At 40.8% G+C, this 15459-nt stretch overlaps 1 protein-coding gene across 8 annotated transcripts in view; it reads left to right on the top strand.

Annotated features, from left to right (window-relative positions):
• Positions 1-15459, top strand: part of nrxn3b (neurexin 3b) — a 402487-nt gene that overhangs the window by 323544 nt on the left and 63484 nt on the right. For 6 of the 8 annotated variants that reach the window (XM_007566141.2, XM_016678681.1, XM_007566140.2 and 3 more), the window contains 2 exons: positions 5309-5480; positions 15097-15186. In XM_007566141.2, the coding sequence (XP_007566203.1) occupies positions 5309-5480; positions 15097-15186 (262 nt within the window). The remainder of the gene's footprint in view (positions 1-5308; positions 5481-15096; positions 15187-15459) is intronic. The other 2 variants (XM_016678683.1, XM_016678682.1) reach the window with 1 other exon arrangement.

The following is a 15459-nucleotide window of genomic DNA, read 5'->3' as shown; positions in this document are numbered from 1 at the left end:
CCCTTCTCAACATGTTTTTTTTTGTTGTTTTTTTTTCCCCCCTTTTCTTTAATAAAACACGAAAGTCTAGCGCTAGCAGGGGAAATGGCTCATGGTCTTTTAGCAAAGACAAAAGAGAAATCCTACAACCACCTCTAAAATCTGGCTGCGGGACAATCTGCTGCTGTTTGTAGGTATTAGTGGGTCGCCGACGTGGCTTTGATGTGGCTTCACAGGAGAACAATGGCTGCCAGATCCCTCTGAAGGTCACAGCAGATATACCAGGATACTGTTTGTGCTTTTACATGCACTTCACCCATCAAATATGTTTTGTTTTTTTTCTTGTTGTTTGTTTTTCCAGTAAGGCCCAGCTGATTTAATAATATCTTCCACGAAACAAAGCACGGAACATCCGCCTGTCACATTAAATCATCAGCAGATTGTTGGCGTCGTCTCTGGCATGCATCGATTATGTGCATTTTGTCAGCACGCCCGCGCCCACGCTTTCCTCGCATCCAGCCGTGCGTCCGTCTGAGTTTTAATGACAAGTGCTTATATTAAGAGCCGATTTATAGCCGTAGTGACAAAGAGGTGGAGCGCAGAGCGGAGCGTTTGGCTCATCTCACTTCTGCTCTGCTTTTAGGAAATGGCTTTCTCGTGTCTTTTCCATTATTAACCGGGCCGAGGAGAGCTGCTCTGTCGATGCCGTCTCACCAAAAGCTCATCCCGTTTCTCGTAATGGTGAAGAAATAAAGATGTTTTAACTGTAACTTTGAAGTTAAAAATGAAAGAGGTCCTCGTCTGGAATTTGACTGTGTTTTGCTCTAGAAACTTTATGCCTTTTCAAACCCCCCAGAGGGAAAATGTTGCACTGTGCCTTGCATCAAGAGGGAAAAAACTGCTCCTGTCTGCTTAAGCCTAAAAAAGATTTGCTTAGAAGCAGAAATCAGTTCCCAACTCAAAGAAACGAGTTTCACTTTTTCGTCTAAGCTTTTAGGTGATTGTCTTTTTTGCTATTATCCTGCCCAGGGGTGGGCGATGTGGACTTAAAGTTTGATCACAATATTTTGTGGTACGATTTTGATAAAATTGCTTCTTTTTTAGGTAGGTGTATGGCTGTGCATTAGAGCCCTGCAAATATAAATATTACTCTTAAGAAACATTCCCAGTTAAAATATACTTTTTAGGACACCAGTCATATAAAGAAGTGTGATTTGTATCATTAAGGTGACTGCATTTAACCATTTTTTTCAAATATATACGTATTTATTGATAAAGTCATTGAACAAACAGTAGAGAAAATACTAAAACTAACGAGACAGAAAGTGCCGATCAGAGCCAGGAGGAGAGTCTCTGTGCTGTCAGTCAGGCTTGAGTTTATCCACTGTCGTCCTTGTTCATGCTAACTAGCCTTACCATTCACTGTGAAGAAGAAGAAGTGGCAGAGCAGAGTGAAAAGGGCATGGTGTGAGCAGCGCGTACACAAGGGTCATTGGCAGCGCTAAGACCCTACTCCTGGCTCTGATTGGTTGTCTCTGACCAATCAGTGTATTTCTGTAGGTGACAGAAACACCACAGGGAATTTTCTCCTATGTTGTGCTTTCACAAGATGATGAAATTTTTAAGAAATGTGTTTAAAAAAACAACATATTTTTTATAAAAGTTTATCTCAGTAGCTTTGATGCAATTGAGACTCTAAAGTTAAAAATGCCTGAAAAGTGTTGAATCTCTAAATGCTGTGAAAAGTTTTTGAATAAAGAATTGACACAATGGAGGAAAACACAAATCTGCTCCTCACTTTCCAAATCATTTTTTTTCTTTTTTCTTTTTTTTTTTTGTCTACTCTGATGCGATCTCTGAGTGAGAATGCCACCGCAGGAGCCGCGTCAGGAATCTGCTGGCCTGATGAAGCGCTCCTCTGCTCTATGAGAAGAGTGTGACATTTAATGGAGGTCAGCAGGTTTAAGCGATGTGTCATCCACTGTACGCCGGAGCTTATCATCTAGCGGTGTCACGCTGACAAACACAGTTAGGGTCCCGTTCAACATAATCAGGGTCCGCACTCTGAACAGTCAGGCATGCCGGGTCAGAGCCTCGGCTGATCAATTAGCAATATGTGTCCGCTCCCCCCCACCCCCAGCCTCCCCGTTCAAAGCCTCCTCATTTTGGATTTGTTATGAGAAACGGTCCCTCCGCTGCCGGCTTCTAAAGAAAGTAATTACACAGAGAAGACTCCCTATGGGGGATTAAAACAAATGACACAGAAAACACAGCTCTTCCCCGCCACATGTCACTCACTCGGGCTCTGAAGCCTCTTGCCTGTAACTGCCTACACGGCCGTGAAGACGGGAGCTGTCGCGGTAAAGCAACGCTCGTGAAAATTAGTGGGGTTTGAAAAGGAAGAGGAATCTGAAATTTACAAGGAAGAGCCGACGCGATTTACGGGCGTGGTGTAACTCGTAGCGTCGAGGGCTAAGCAAAGAATACGGCTTTCGTACGGCTTCGTCGGAGACGCTGGCTGAAGAAGGCATCTGTCCTGCCAGTTTCACATAGAGACAGGCTGCGGGGAGTATTACTCATCATTAGAATCTCTGCTGGCAGCCTATTTTCATCACATTACACTTGTATAATGAAGCGTCCTCGGGTTCTCCGTGCGGTTTACCATTAGCACCAGCCGCGGGCATTCATCCAAGTCGCTTTATTGAGCCTTTTACACTTAGTTTACTGTGTAATTAATTCATTACTGCGCAACAATACATGTAGTGGAAAACATGGCCTTGATGCGGCTCACATGCCTCTGTGAGTTGACGCTTGACAGTTGCGGTCCATTTGATGTTGGTCTTGTTGTTTTAAAGATGGTGCCGCTCGCTCGCTGACTTTTGATGACATTCACAAGTTCATCTAGGTAATGGAGAGCACCGCTGGGTCTGTCGGAGCCTCACGGCGCCGCCGCTCCTTTGATGCTTTGGGTGGCCTTGATTCTGTGGGTCGCGCTTTAGGGTTCTTACCTCCCTGTATGGATGAAGCAAGTGGCCATGAAAATGATCAAAGGCACTCTGTCAATTAGATGAAAAGTACTTTTAAAATGCCTTTCTTTTATATCTTACTAATGCAAAGTAATCAATTCGTAGGTAGGGAGGTTTGTGTGACTAGTCACCTTGTCGCACAATGTGAGCAGGTAGAAGTATGTTGGTAGGTAAATGGGTACATAGAGGCAGGTAGAATAATGAAAAAATAGAAAATTGTATAAAATATAGACTCAAAACATAAAGAAAAATGAATAAAAACTACATCTCTAGAGCTTTGTTGTATTTTACTCTGAATAAAGAGAAATCAATTGGCAACAAAATATTTTCTTCAACAGGATTATTATATATTCTGCTGTGGCATAGAATCCTTTACTGTGGTAACCACCACCAGTTTGTTACTGGTCTTCAAAATTGGAAATGTCATTATGCTGTGATCTGCAAAAGAAATGACAAGAATTAGGAAAAAGAAACAGAAAATCAATTCAAAGGAAGGAGGAATGGAAGGAAGGCAAATAAATAAAATCTCCATCTCTACGACTCGACAGTTGCTCCGCTGATACTGGCAGCGTCTTGGAGCAGCTCCGTTAAATTTGTTCAGATTTGTTCTTTTTTTAGACTTTTGCTCACATTGTATTTGGTTGAGGCGTCGTTGCATGTTTGGACAATTATTCCCTCCGGTGTTGGATGCTGTGCAGCTTTTTGACTGTCCTACAGTTGTTGTGATGCATAACCGTGATAACAAGGTGCATCACAACTGGGAGCTGCGGATTAGCATCTCAAAGTCTCACATAATGCCGGAACTACAACCCCAAAACCCAGAGGAGTTGAAAACGGTATTTCTTGAATGCAGAGCAGTGAGAAAAGGAGAAAGTTCAAACCGTCGATCACATCGGTCAACGATTCAACGCGTGTCTCAGATGTCTCTCTGCCTGGCTTTCTGACCACACAGCCAAGAGGAGATTTAAAGAGGCGCGGCAGGAGCAAATGAGGTGGATTAGCAGTGCTTGCCAAGAACTAATGGAGTAATGTAGGGCACGTTGCTGTGAAATGTTGTCTCTGCTGTGCGGATATTAAATTGTTAGCATGTCAAATTACATGACAAACAAAATATAACCTTACATCATAAACTGTTGTCCGTCACCACATAGAAATCTGTAACCATGGATACAGTGTTGTCCTCAGGTGAATTTGTGTTTTAAAATGACACCACCAGTTTATTTTCCCCTCTATTCAGAGGCATTCACTTTCAGCGTCCTTGGACAATAAGGTGCCTTTTATGTGATGTCGTTGCGTACTCCATAATCTTTTTTCTAGCACCATTGCGTATTGGTAAAACACTGAGTTGTGATGGCGATATGTTTTCCCACAAATGAATAACTGTGGGTCTATTTTCACATTGATTGTCGCTGCCTCAACTACATGTTTGAGGTTTTAATGTGGCAAAGACTCTCAAGTACTTGGATTGTCTCTGGTGGTACTCTGAAGACAATTTTGGTCTCAACACAAAGTGACCACAAAGATTAGTGGCTGCCAAAAAGATGAGTTGTTCAAGAAGACTGATCTTGGTTTCCAATGGAAACGGCCCTAAAGAAGAGCTTTAAGGGATGAATATGTCTAGAACTTGAAATAGAAATGAAATTGGATGGCCTGGTAGTTGTTTCTAGCTACTAGCTAACCTCTAAGCTCAGAATAAGGATGTGGGCATGACAACAAACCCGATGCAAAATGTGTGGCTTTTTGCATTTTACGGATTCAAACACTAAGGAACTTGTTCACAAACGGCAGCTATATTTTACAATGTGTGTAAAAGTATTTATTAATGACAATTTTATTTTTGCAGCACTTTATAACAACAGGCTACATCAAAGTGCTGTACAGCAAACTCGTGACCACAGACATGGACAAAAACTTTTTTTTGTTTCTGACTTGGAATTTTTAAAAGCTCGTTTTCTGTGTGGGGAAAAAAGAAACTAAGAATAAAACCATGTCCTTCAATCAAGCAAATGGTGATAAAAAGTGAAAAATTCCAACTTTTGTTATATATATTTTTTTTTTTACATTTCTGTCAGTGTTACTTAGAATTTTGAAAAGTGTGATTTGTGTGTGTGTGGGGGTGGGGGGAAGGAACTTAAAATAAAACCATATGCTTGAAAAAAAAATAGAAATGTTCAACTTGTGTTGTGTTTCTTTTTGAAATTTCTGTCAGTGTTTCCCAGAAACCTTGGTTTTTAATAAAGGGAGCACTTGTTATAAAAAGCTCGAGAAGCCCTTCAGTCTTCATTTGTGTGTGTCTCTTTCAGGAACAAGGAAAAATCGGCGTGACGTTTAACATCGGGACAGTGGACATAAGCGTCAAGGAGTCAAACACAGAGGTAAACGATGGCAAGTACCATTTGGTCCGATTCACGAGGAACGGGGGCAATGCGACCTTGCAGGTGGACAACTGGCCAGTCAACGAGCACTTTCCCTCAGGTACAGCCAGCATCGTTTATCATTTATCTCGTAACATAAAAGTGATAGTTCTATACAGCCTAAGAATCACTGGACACCATCTATTTTTATTATTTAATTTTCAAGGGCAGTCGGCGTTTGAGTTGACAGCCCGGGAGGCAAGCGCTCACGAAATGGTTGTTTGGCACACTACGACTCAAAATACGTCAGTCCTTTCACACTACCATACCTGAGTCGGTGGGGGTGGGAACACTCTGAGCCAGGATCCTTTGTCTTGCAAGAGGCATTAACTGTGCAACATTTGGCCAGCTCAATACGAAAAGAGGGATTCAAAGGCACCAAGAGGCATTTTGGTCGATGGAGAGGCGAGAAGGAGAAGGAGGCAGAGGACCTAGGGTGGCCTGTTGGCCAGATAACACCGCTGCCTCCCTGTATCTCTCATTCCCAGGTCAGCAGAAGCAGCATGCCAGCAGAATACAAATAGGCTCATCAAACAGAAACCGCTCCGTTTGGAGGTCTGGGAACTCTGCTTCTCTGTAGTAGATACTTGTGTGCTGCTCTCCAAGTGAGGAGAGACTGACAGAGTGGAAGGACAAGAAGAATGATCTCTTCCTGCTTCTACTCGAGTCCGGTAAATTGGACCGGCTCTCCTCAATTTCTGTCTTGGAAGTCGCCCAACTTTCAGAAAGCTACATTGTTTCCCTCTTTCATGTTCTCCAATTTAGATGGTGTGATATAAGGTGGTATGAACTTCCTCGACTATCTTGGTAAAATAGTGGCGTAAAAGCAATATTGCGGTTCCTTTGGTTGTATTGTTCTTCCAAGGAAGGGTGCAGTCATGAACTGAGATATATCAGGTGCACACTCGGCCAAAAACAAACAGAAAAACTGCAGACTTCTGGAAAGACAGCAGATCTGAGTTGACCACTTTAGCCCCCACATGATGCTCCCAGTAGCATGTCTTCACCAGAACTGCTTCTTTTCTTGGCACAACCTGGCATGCCGGGTGGTTTGGTTCAGAGCCAGTGCAGGTGACGCTAATTTCTTCTGTCTTGGGCTTTTTTTTTTGCTTTTGGCTGTTTTCCGCTTTTAGTTGACCAGATGACTTCAGACAGGTTTCATAACTCCATTCCAGCCTGAGTAATGGGGCAAAACGATGAAACAAACCAATGCATTATGGAGTCAAAAGTAACATCAACAAATTCGATTTATAGCAGTGAGCTGGTGGTATTGTTGAGTGGTTTTTGTTTTCAACATTTTACTGAAGCACATTCACTAGAAGGGCAAAAGAGTTTTCTTTACCTGTTTTAAACAGAAATGAACACCAAGTACTTTTGTAAATAATGACACTTTAATGCAAAGTTGGAACTTTTAATGGACGTTTAATGCAACTTTTAGAGCAACTTTGCATTAAAAGTGTCATTATTTACCGAATGACACTACATGACAACAGTCATAGACATTCATAATGACAGTCTCATGTCAGTCTTATGAACACCAAATTTTACTATCATTAGCCAATCAGGGACTTTTTTTTTTACCCCTGGACGTCATGAAGATCTCATTTCTGCCTACCAGTTGTTGTGTTCAGGCAATCAAAAGTGTTGCAGTTGACTTCTGCACCCATCCTAAGTGTTGGTAATAAAGCTGCAGGAGCCCTCAGTGCCCTTCCCTTTTTCAGCCCTATAAAAGTCTTCTCCTCACATCTTGTGAGTAATTGCATATTAGAGTCCAGGCTCATGCTTTCTCTAACTCCTAATGCTTTGCTCAACATGAATAGCAGCCAAAATGCTCCGGTATACAAGCATAGGGGAGAAAATTTTACTTTTTATGCCAACATTGTGGATTCTGCAAAAGATGGGTTCAAGTCAGACAACATTCAGATTTAATCAAATTTTTCTTTAACTTTTTTGGCATCATTTTGTTTTAATAACTTCATTAAGTTCACATCTTGTTTAGAAACATCCAAATAACAATCATTTATATTTCATTAAATGAATATTTAAAGCCAGGATCTGGGACATATTTTCATAGAGCCGATGTGTGTGTGTAAGTTAGCAGATATGAGTCAGTTTCGCGAATATGTACAAATACACAGTATAAAAACAAAGAACAACTTTTCTTCTCTACAGAAACGACACCTTGGGGTAAAAAAGAAAAAAAAGAAAAGCCAAGTTAAGAAATTTAGCTTTTTTTGCCATGCAACTTATTTTTGATTATAACCAAAGGTAATAAATAAAGATGAGTTTTAAAATTTTTGCTGCTGTAGTTTGCAGTAGTGCTGCCAGGATCAAGACTACGGTGACAAATTATTCTAACGCGACAGAAGAAGTATATTAAAAGCACATTTACGCCTACAGCAGTTCGGTATACACGGTTTAGGTGATACATTTCTAAAAGTTTGAGCAATGGTTGCAAATAAGCTCGATGAGATATTTACTGTATGTTAGATTTATTTCCCTGCTGTGCCTGATAAAACAGTCTGAGAGCGTTTATACGCTTTAGCTTCTATTTTCATTAGTAAGTCAGCAGTTCAGAGAGAAACAGGCGTTCGAGTTTTGACAACAGGTGCGGCGTTGACAAATTGAGAACATCAGCTTTATGAAAAAATAGATGGAATCACTTAAACACTGTCAAGACCGAGCGAAGACAGCAAATGCAATAAAGTGAAGATTGAACGTCTCGTAGATTATAAAAAAGCAAAGTTTATTGGCTAAAGTTGGTGTTCAGCAGGCCAACCGATGAGTAGGGGTAGCAGCAAAAACAAGAAACATTTCTCAAGAATAAAACAAGAAAGGTTAACAAGTGCTTTGGATATAAAAAAAATTCTTTTACTGAATATATTTCTATCTTTTTTTTATTAGAAAATGATAGAAATATCATAACATTGTCATCACACATCAGTAATCTACACATTCAAGCCAAGTAAAATTAGTTCATGGTATCATTTTATATGGGGAAAGAAACTGGAATGACAGAAAATAAATAGTGAACGTACTTCAAGACATCTGCATGGAGAAACTGGTCACAAACATTACTCTGGTGTGAATTTGACCCATTATTCCACTCAAATTGTCTCATTTGGAAATCCATACTTGTTTTCTCTTTAGACTTTTATCAAGAACATCTCAGTTCATTCCTCCTACTTTCAGTAATATGAAGTTTCCAGGACCAAATGCTGTAAATCAGCCTCCACCGTGATGCTTCTACCTGCAAGCCTTTGGTGTTTTTTGGGTTGATTTTGTAAAACTATTCCTTCTCTGAACGTGGTGTGTGGAGTGATGCCCAAAGAGTTCAGCTGATCTGATGAGACTCTCCCAATATTTCACTGTCTGAAGCAAAATCTTCATCAGCAAAGCCTAAACATGCATTTTCTTCAGCAGTGGAGTGTTGCGCAGTAAGTGTACATAAAGGATTTTGTGGTTTGTTTTTTCTTTTTACTAGCTTCTTACGTGACCTGGGCATATTTTGCTCTAAAACACAAAGTCTTACTGTCAGAACTCTCAAGAGGCAGTGAAATTATTTTTCTTTCCACCTATCAGTCCAATGACTCTCACCACAACGTTCAGAATTCTAGAAAATGTGGCAACAGCACAACTTTTTTTTTTTTACTTTCATCAATCATAACAATATACAACTCTTTTTTTTTTTTTACTTTCATCAATCATAACAATATACAACTCTTTGGTAAAGAGAAACTGTTTAACAGGCCACCATTGGATCAGATAATCAATCAATACTCATTCTGTATTGTATCATATCTTCTTGCTCAAAACTTCCTTTGTGGGACTGATTTGTTTGTGTCAGTCGATTACTCGGAGTCGTTGCCAAGATCTGGTGTGAATTTAGCGTCTAAATTTAATTGCTGGGGAATAAAACATTTATTTTAACCTTATTTTATTTAATGGAAAACACGACAGGGTACTAATATCCACATTGTTGATGTTGAGCCATCTGCGCTCCCAAGATATCAAGATTCTATTAGCGCAGCCGAACGCAGGGCGACATTCACCCAGCGGTTTCCCAACATAAAAATAGAACCCTTTAATGCTGTTTGTATTAAGAAATCAGAGTCCTCAGCAGCGCCGCTCATCCGTACAACAATGTCCCCCACTCTGATCCTATACAGGAACGTTTCCGTCAGGCTTTCGGGAGGAGAGGGGGGAATAATGCGTGCGCGTTTGCGTGTGGGCGTTGGATTTGTGCGAGTGTTGACTGCTTTGTCTCTTCCTTTTCTCTAATTATTCTCCCCCCCTCTGTCGGAATCTTCTCAGATCTGTTCTTTTTTTCCTCTTTTCTTTTCCTCCATCCGTGTTTCTCCTCCTCCTCCCAGTCGCAGCTCATCACGGGTTTCGCATCTCTCCCGCAGTCCCGTGTACTTGTGTGACAGCCCGCATTTCTGCAGGGGCTCGCCTTTTGTTTAGTGAGAGGGCTCCAATTTCCTTATATAACATTCAGAATCGCTGTACTCTTTGATTACACGGTCTCGATTTATTTTATTTTATTTTATTTTTTTTTGTGTGTGCACGAGCTTGAATCTTTGAATCAAAGAATTACAAGATCCAACCGGGCAGAAATTGCACATCGCCCTTTTGCCTTGAGCTGGCTGCGGTTCACGCATTGTCTCAGATGAATGGCCATTAGCCTAACTACTCAGTCAGTGCCTGAGGGAAGCTACGTCTTTCTGCGTGTGTGTGTGCGTGCGTGCACGCGTTTCATCACTCGTGGTGCACGCTAGGTAGTTAGCCGTAGCAGCAACAATCCCGCTTTCATTTTAAAACACATACGGATGTACGATTCTACAACCTGACACAGACATCAGACGATCTTTTTTTTTTTTTCTAGAATCACAGTGATGTAGAAAAACGAACAATTCCTCATGAGCGAGACAAATCCCAGTGTGTCCGTGGGCCAAACGCAGTTAGCCCTATCTGAAACACCATCTTTTGATTCTTTTTGCTCTGAGCTCTGCCTGACTAATTTGTTCCTGCAACATCATCTGAAGATGACCTGAAAAATGATGAATACACTCCCCGCTTTTGTCCCATTTCCACCGGAGTGGACACTGATGGAAGAAAAACCAAAACAAACAAACAAACACACAAAAAAACAGGTTTTAAAGTAGAAAACATTCGTTGGCGTAGGGCAGACAAGGCAGACGCGTGTGAACTGATGGAGAGAAATGCATTTGTGAATGAGGAAAAAAGTAAATGGATGACAGCAGTTGAAGAGGCTTATATCACCGAGATGAGTGCGCCGGGCTGATTGCTGAGACACGGAGAGGGAGAAAATGAAGGAGCGGAATACGACTGGATGAGAAGAAAAGAACGAGAACGAATGACCTGAGGATGAGGACAGAGAGAGAGAGCCAGCAGTGAAAGTCCGGTGTATATTACAAAGAACTAGGTGGCGATGGGTATTCATAAACAGTGGCTAGCTGCAGATTTGAGCCTGTTTTGGGACAGTATTAAATACACTCAACGTTCCCCTCCTCCCTTAAAAAAAAATTACAAAATAAAAAATTCCAGGAGCCTGTCACTGTAGACATTTTCACCGTTCTGATGTGCTCTCGGCTCTGGCCCCCGTGATGGAGCCCTGCTGAGATCAGTCTGGCAAACAAACTGAGTAGAACGAAGCGGCAAATCAGCAGATGACTGTCGCCCTGCCAGTGTTTGTGCTGACTGAATGGCTGCCACTGACAGGAATAAAAAAAAAAAGCTCAACATTGTTTTGGCTGGGAGAAAAAAATATGGTGAAGGCATGCAGGAGGGTGGAAATAGGTACAAGCAGAGTGTTTATGTATATAAATCTTATTAAACGTAAGGGAAATAGGTTATTAGAGGATTAAAGAGGTTAGCTCGGTTTGAGCATATGCACGTTGAGATACTACGTCGCTTTGGAAAAGAGCACATTTCTAATTAATCTTTTGCCGCTGTTGAAATGGAAAAAAAAAAAACCCCAGAAAAACAAGTTGCCACAAGAGGAAATGTTGCATATGGGTGTTATTTTAGCGGCAGCCTGGATGTGAGCTAATAAACATGACTAGAAATGAAGGTTTTGATCTAATAATTGAAGCTAGTCCTGATTAGAATAAAAATATAACAAAATGCTTCACTATTAAGGAAAAGATCTTCTTTTACATCAGACCCAGCTCCTTCAGACTAGTCAGCAACAATTAGCAAACACCTGGTGGAACTGCACATCAGCTGAGCCCATTATACGAGCTGTTTCACAGTAAAAACGTAATGAAAGAGTTAATAGAGGAGCCATGTTGTGATGCTTCCTGAAGGCGGAGTTTCAGGAAGAGCAGGAGTTTTTAAAGAGACAGAGACCCAATTTGAAAGTAAAATTTCTTTAATGGCACATTTGATACATATATACAGCATTTTTCCAACTGAATGTAACACAGTGATTTGATAATGCTATAAAATGGCACATTGTGGCTGGAATACACATAATACCTCCCCTTCAGTCAAAGGTAATACTGAGCTCATTTTATTGTCTCTTATTCACCATCTTTGAATGTTAAAGAACAATCTGACCACAAAACGATAAAGCTTGAAAAGCAGACAGATTTTTATGATCAACAATAAACCTTTATTGGCAAGGTTACCCGGTGTGGAGTCACCTCTGGAGAACTGAATATCAATTTGACAAACTATAGAGATTTTTCTCATTAGGTGGACAATTAGCTTGTGGTGTATTCATTACCGAAGATCCGTCAACCTCATTAATCACCTGGAACAGTCCGAGAGTTGTACCTGGGACTGTTGCCATTAGCAATCCGCGACGAGCTCATGGATTCTTCTCTCTGGTTCGGGGTTGAGAGGACACTTTCAAGTAGCTAAAAACAGAGAGAGAGAGAGAGAAGACAAATGAAAACTCTGTTGCATTAATATCCCAACGTTCCCGTCCGTCCTCTGATTTCACTTCCAACCATAATGGCTTCCTCTGTGGCCCTTGTCCAGAGGAGAGTGTATTTGGCTGCCACCTGAAACCTGCCTGAGATCAAAGGGAGGAGGAGGGAGTCCTGCGCGTAGCTGATTAACCTGCTGGCATACTACTGACACAGTCCTTTAGCTCCCTGAGCTCCCTCGCAGCCATAATCACGCTCCTTCCCAGCTGGATATAAACGGAGCACTTGGCTAGATTTTCCTCTGAATATTAAAAAAAAAAAAGGCAGGCAGGAAGGAAGGAACGCTGCGGCTTTATGTGATTGCGTCGCGTTCCCAGCCCAGTGTAATTTATTGTAATGAAGGCAAATATCTGAACTGCGCACCGGGTGGGTGTGAGGACAAGCAGAATACGATATGCGCCCAATCAGGCGGCTCCCTCCCCAGACGCTCACATAAAGTTAACATTCACCGCCTAAATCACTTGAGACAACACCGTATGCTGCACATTTGCGCAGTTATGAAACCATGTTAATATACCATGATGGGTTTCCGTTCCTTTTTTTTTTTTCCATCTCGCCGACTTACTGGCTGACGTCATGCTGTCATCTGTAATTCTCTGCGGGCTCTTTGTCATTTGAAGACAGACTTCCGCGTCTCAGTCCTCCGCTCCCGACAGACCGCCATTGTCAAACAAAACGTGGCACACGCAGTGGGGGAAGGTGTTGCACCAGAAATACTACTTAGTTCTCACTCACCACTTTCTCTCCAAAAGGCGGTTTGTTATATTTATAACGGACTTATCGTAACCCTTTATGTTTGTAGCAGTTCTCATGTAACAACCACAAACTTTAGTGTTTTATTTTGTTTTATTGGGAATCTATATAATAGGCTTAAAGTCTGTAACCTGTGACTCGGAGTCAAATGTGGCCCTTATTGCCCTTTTGTTGGGTATATATTACTTTTTGTTTTTTTAAAGAGGAGATGTTATGTAGCATTAATTTTTGTGAGCTGTGTATCATATTATAATTCTCTCATTCAACACACACCTGGAGTGTTGCTTTGATTCTTTAATGCATGTTTGAATCTCCTGTGGCAACCATTCGAGATGACTTAACACTTAGCCTATGTCCACGCAGCTCCTTCAGACTAGCCAGCAGCATTTAGCAGACACCTGGTGGAACTGCGAATCTGCTGAGCTCATCATACAAACTACTTCTCAGTTCAAAGCTCCTAAGAATGGTTGTAAACAGCCTGAAGGAGGAGCATTGTTGTGACGACATGCTGAAGGCAGGAGCTTCTTAAAGAGACAGAGGCCCAATTTTAAGGTGCCAAATTACAAAGTCAAATTTCTCTTTAGTCATATTTGATGTATGCTGCATTTTTTATAACAAATGGAGGAGACACAGTTAATAGATTGTTATATAAAATGGCACCATGTGGAGTATACGTGATACTCTTTAAACAAAAGTAATATTTAGCATTTCAATTGTAAAAATACTAATTTAAAGATAACAAAAAGGCAAAAGTGGACTGTTTTGTGTTTCTTTGTCATTAGGTTACAAACTTTATATTTTTTTCATAACTTTGGATAAATCCAGGTTGTTCAAGAAAATGTATTCTTTCAAAAACGGGACAAAAGTGTTTTGTTGTTTTTTTTTATTATTGTAGTGGTTAAGATCCCTCGGTCCCCCAGTCAAAATGCTGCCACCATGATGATGTACAGTTTTAGTTGTTTGCAACACGTTGCTTTGCATGTAGGTGAAAAGCTTTTCATTGTGGTCTCATCTGACTAAGGTAGAACGCTTGTTCCAAACTCCAAACAGACCTTCAACGTCTTTCTTTCAACACTGGGAATCTTGTTACCATCAAATGAGGCTGAAAACACATGCACACCACACTTTCCAGAGTATACTTTTAAAAGCTATCGAAAGCCATGCGTCCTTTTCAATTGATTCACTATTATGCCCCTCTTCCACAATCCCACTGGGATACTTTTCAGGGTTTGTGGTCGGAATGTCGGAAAAGTGTGAAAAAATGTAAGGGGCTATAAATACTTGGAACATGTTAGCTGTGCTCTTGAGAGAAGCAAGTATGGCAGCGTTTTTTAAAACATTTTTTTTTTCATTATTCTTTACCCCAAAAGGCCTCCCACTAAGTCAGTAATGATCTCATTTGTATGCATTGTCCTCTTGAAATCTGTGCCGCTGTGGGATCTCACCCCCAGTGGGTCTGCCATACTTAGAATTACCACTTTGCTCCCCTAACTTTGCCCTCCTTTCCTCTCGAAGCTCCATCCGTCCAAACGACGAGTCACACAAAACCGTTTGCTGCTCCTATTGAAATCTAAAAAAAAGCAGATGGTGTCCAGTGGGAGAATTAGTGCTCACATTAACCGAGTTTTTACCTCTCATGAAGCCGGTTAAGCTTTGTTTGTACTTCATTTATCTGATATTATGTATTTTATGATGTATTTGCTGTATTTGTGTTTTTACTCTTTCCTGCAGGTGATTTTCTGCTTTTGTTTCATGCATATGATGTGTAATTCTTTGAATGTGGAGTGTTTTAAACAAATTTACAGCCTAAAGTTCAACTAAATTGTGGAAAGCAAAAAAAAAAAAAACTCCTAAAGCTTTTCTAAATCATTCTAAACGCAGCTAAACCTCATCATAAACCACTGTATAAATGTTTGTTGTCTGTTGCCAACTGTTTCAAGCTGTTTGTTAAACTCTCGAACTCCAAAGGCAACAGCGACATTGAGCGCTATCAAATGGCAAATAAGAAAATCCCGTTCAAATATACCCGGCCAGTAGAGGATTGGCTTCAGGAGAAAGGTAAACCTTTATTTAACTTCTAGAATGTTTTTCTTTCTTTTTATTTTTTTTTCCAATCATTTCATCGGCTTGCTCCCTTTCAACCTCCGAGAATGAGAAAACCCCTTAAAAAATCTATAAAATAAATCGTATTTTTATGTGATTTTTTTTTTTTTTACCCCTCGTTTTTTTTGCCATCATCACCTCTTTTTTTTATACCTTGTCCAATCATGGTGTCCAGTTAAAGGGACTGCGACAGAAAGATCAGACACTCTTGCTCACACTGAATTTGAC

Source organism: Poecilia formosa, unplaced genomic scaffold (genome assembly GCF_000485575.1).
Source record: "Poecilia formosa unplaced genomic scaffold, Poecilia_formosa-5.1.2 Scaffold187, whole genome shotgun sequence".
Classification (NCBI taxonomy): Eukaryota; Metazoa; Chordata; class Actinopteri; order Cyprinodontiformes; family Poeciliidae; genus Poecilia; species Poecilia formosa.
The sequence above is the reverse complement of the archived record's forward strand: the minus strand, read 5'-3'. Positions and strand labels throughout refer to the sequence as shown.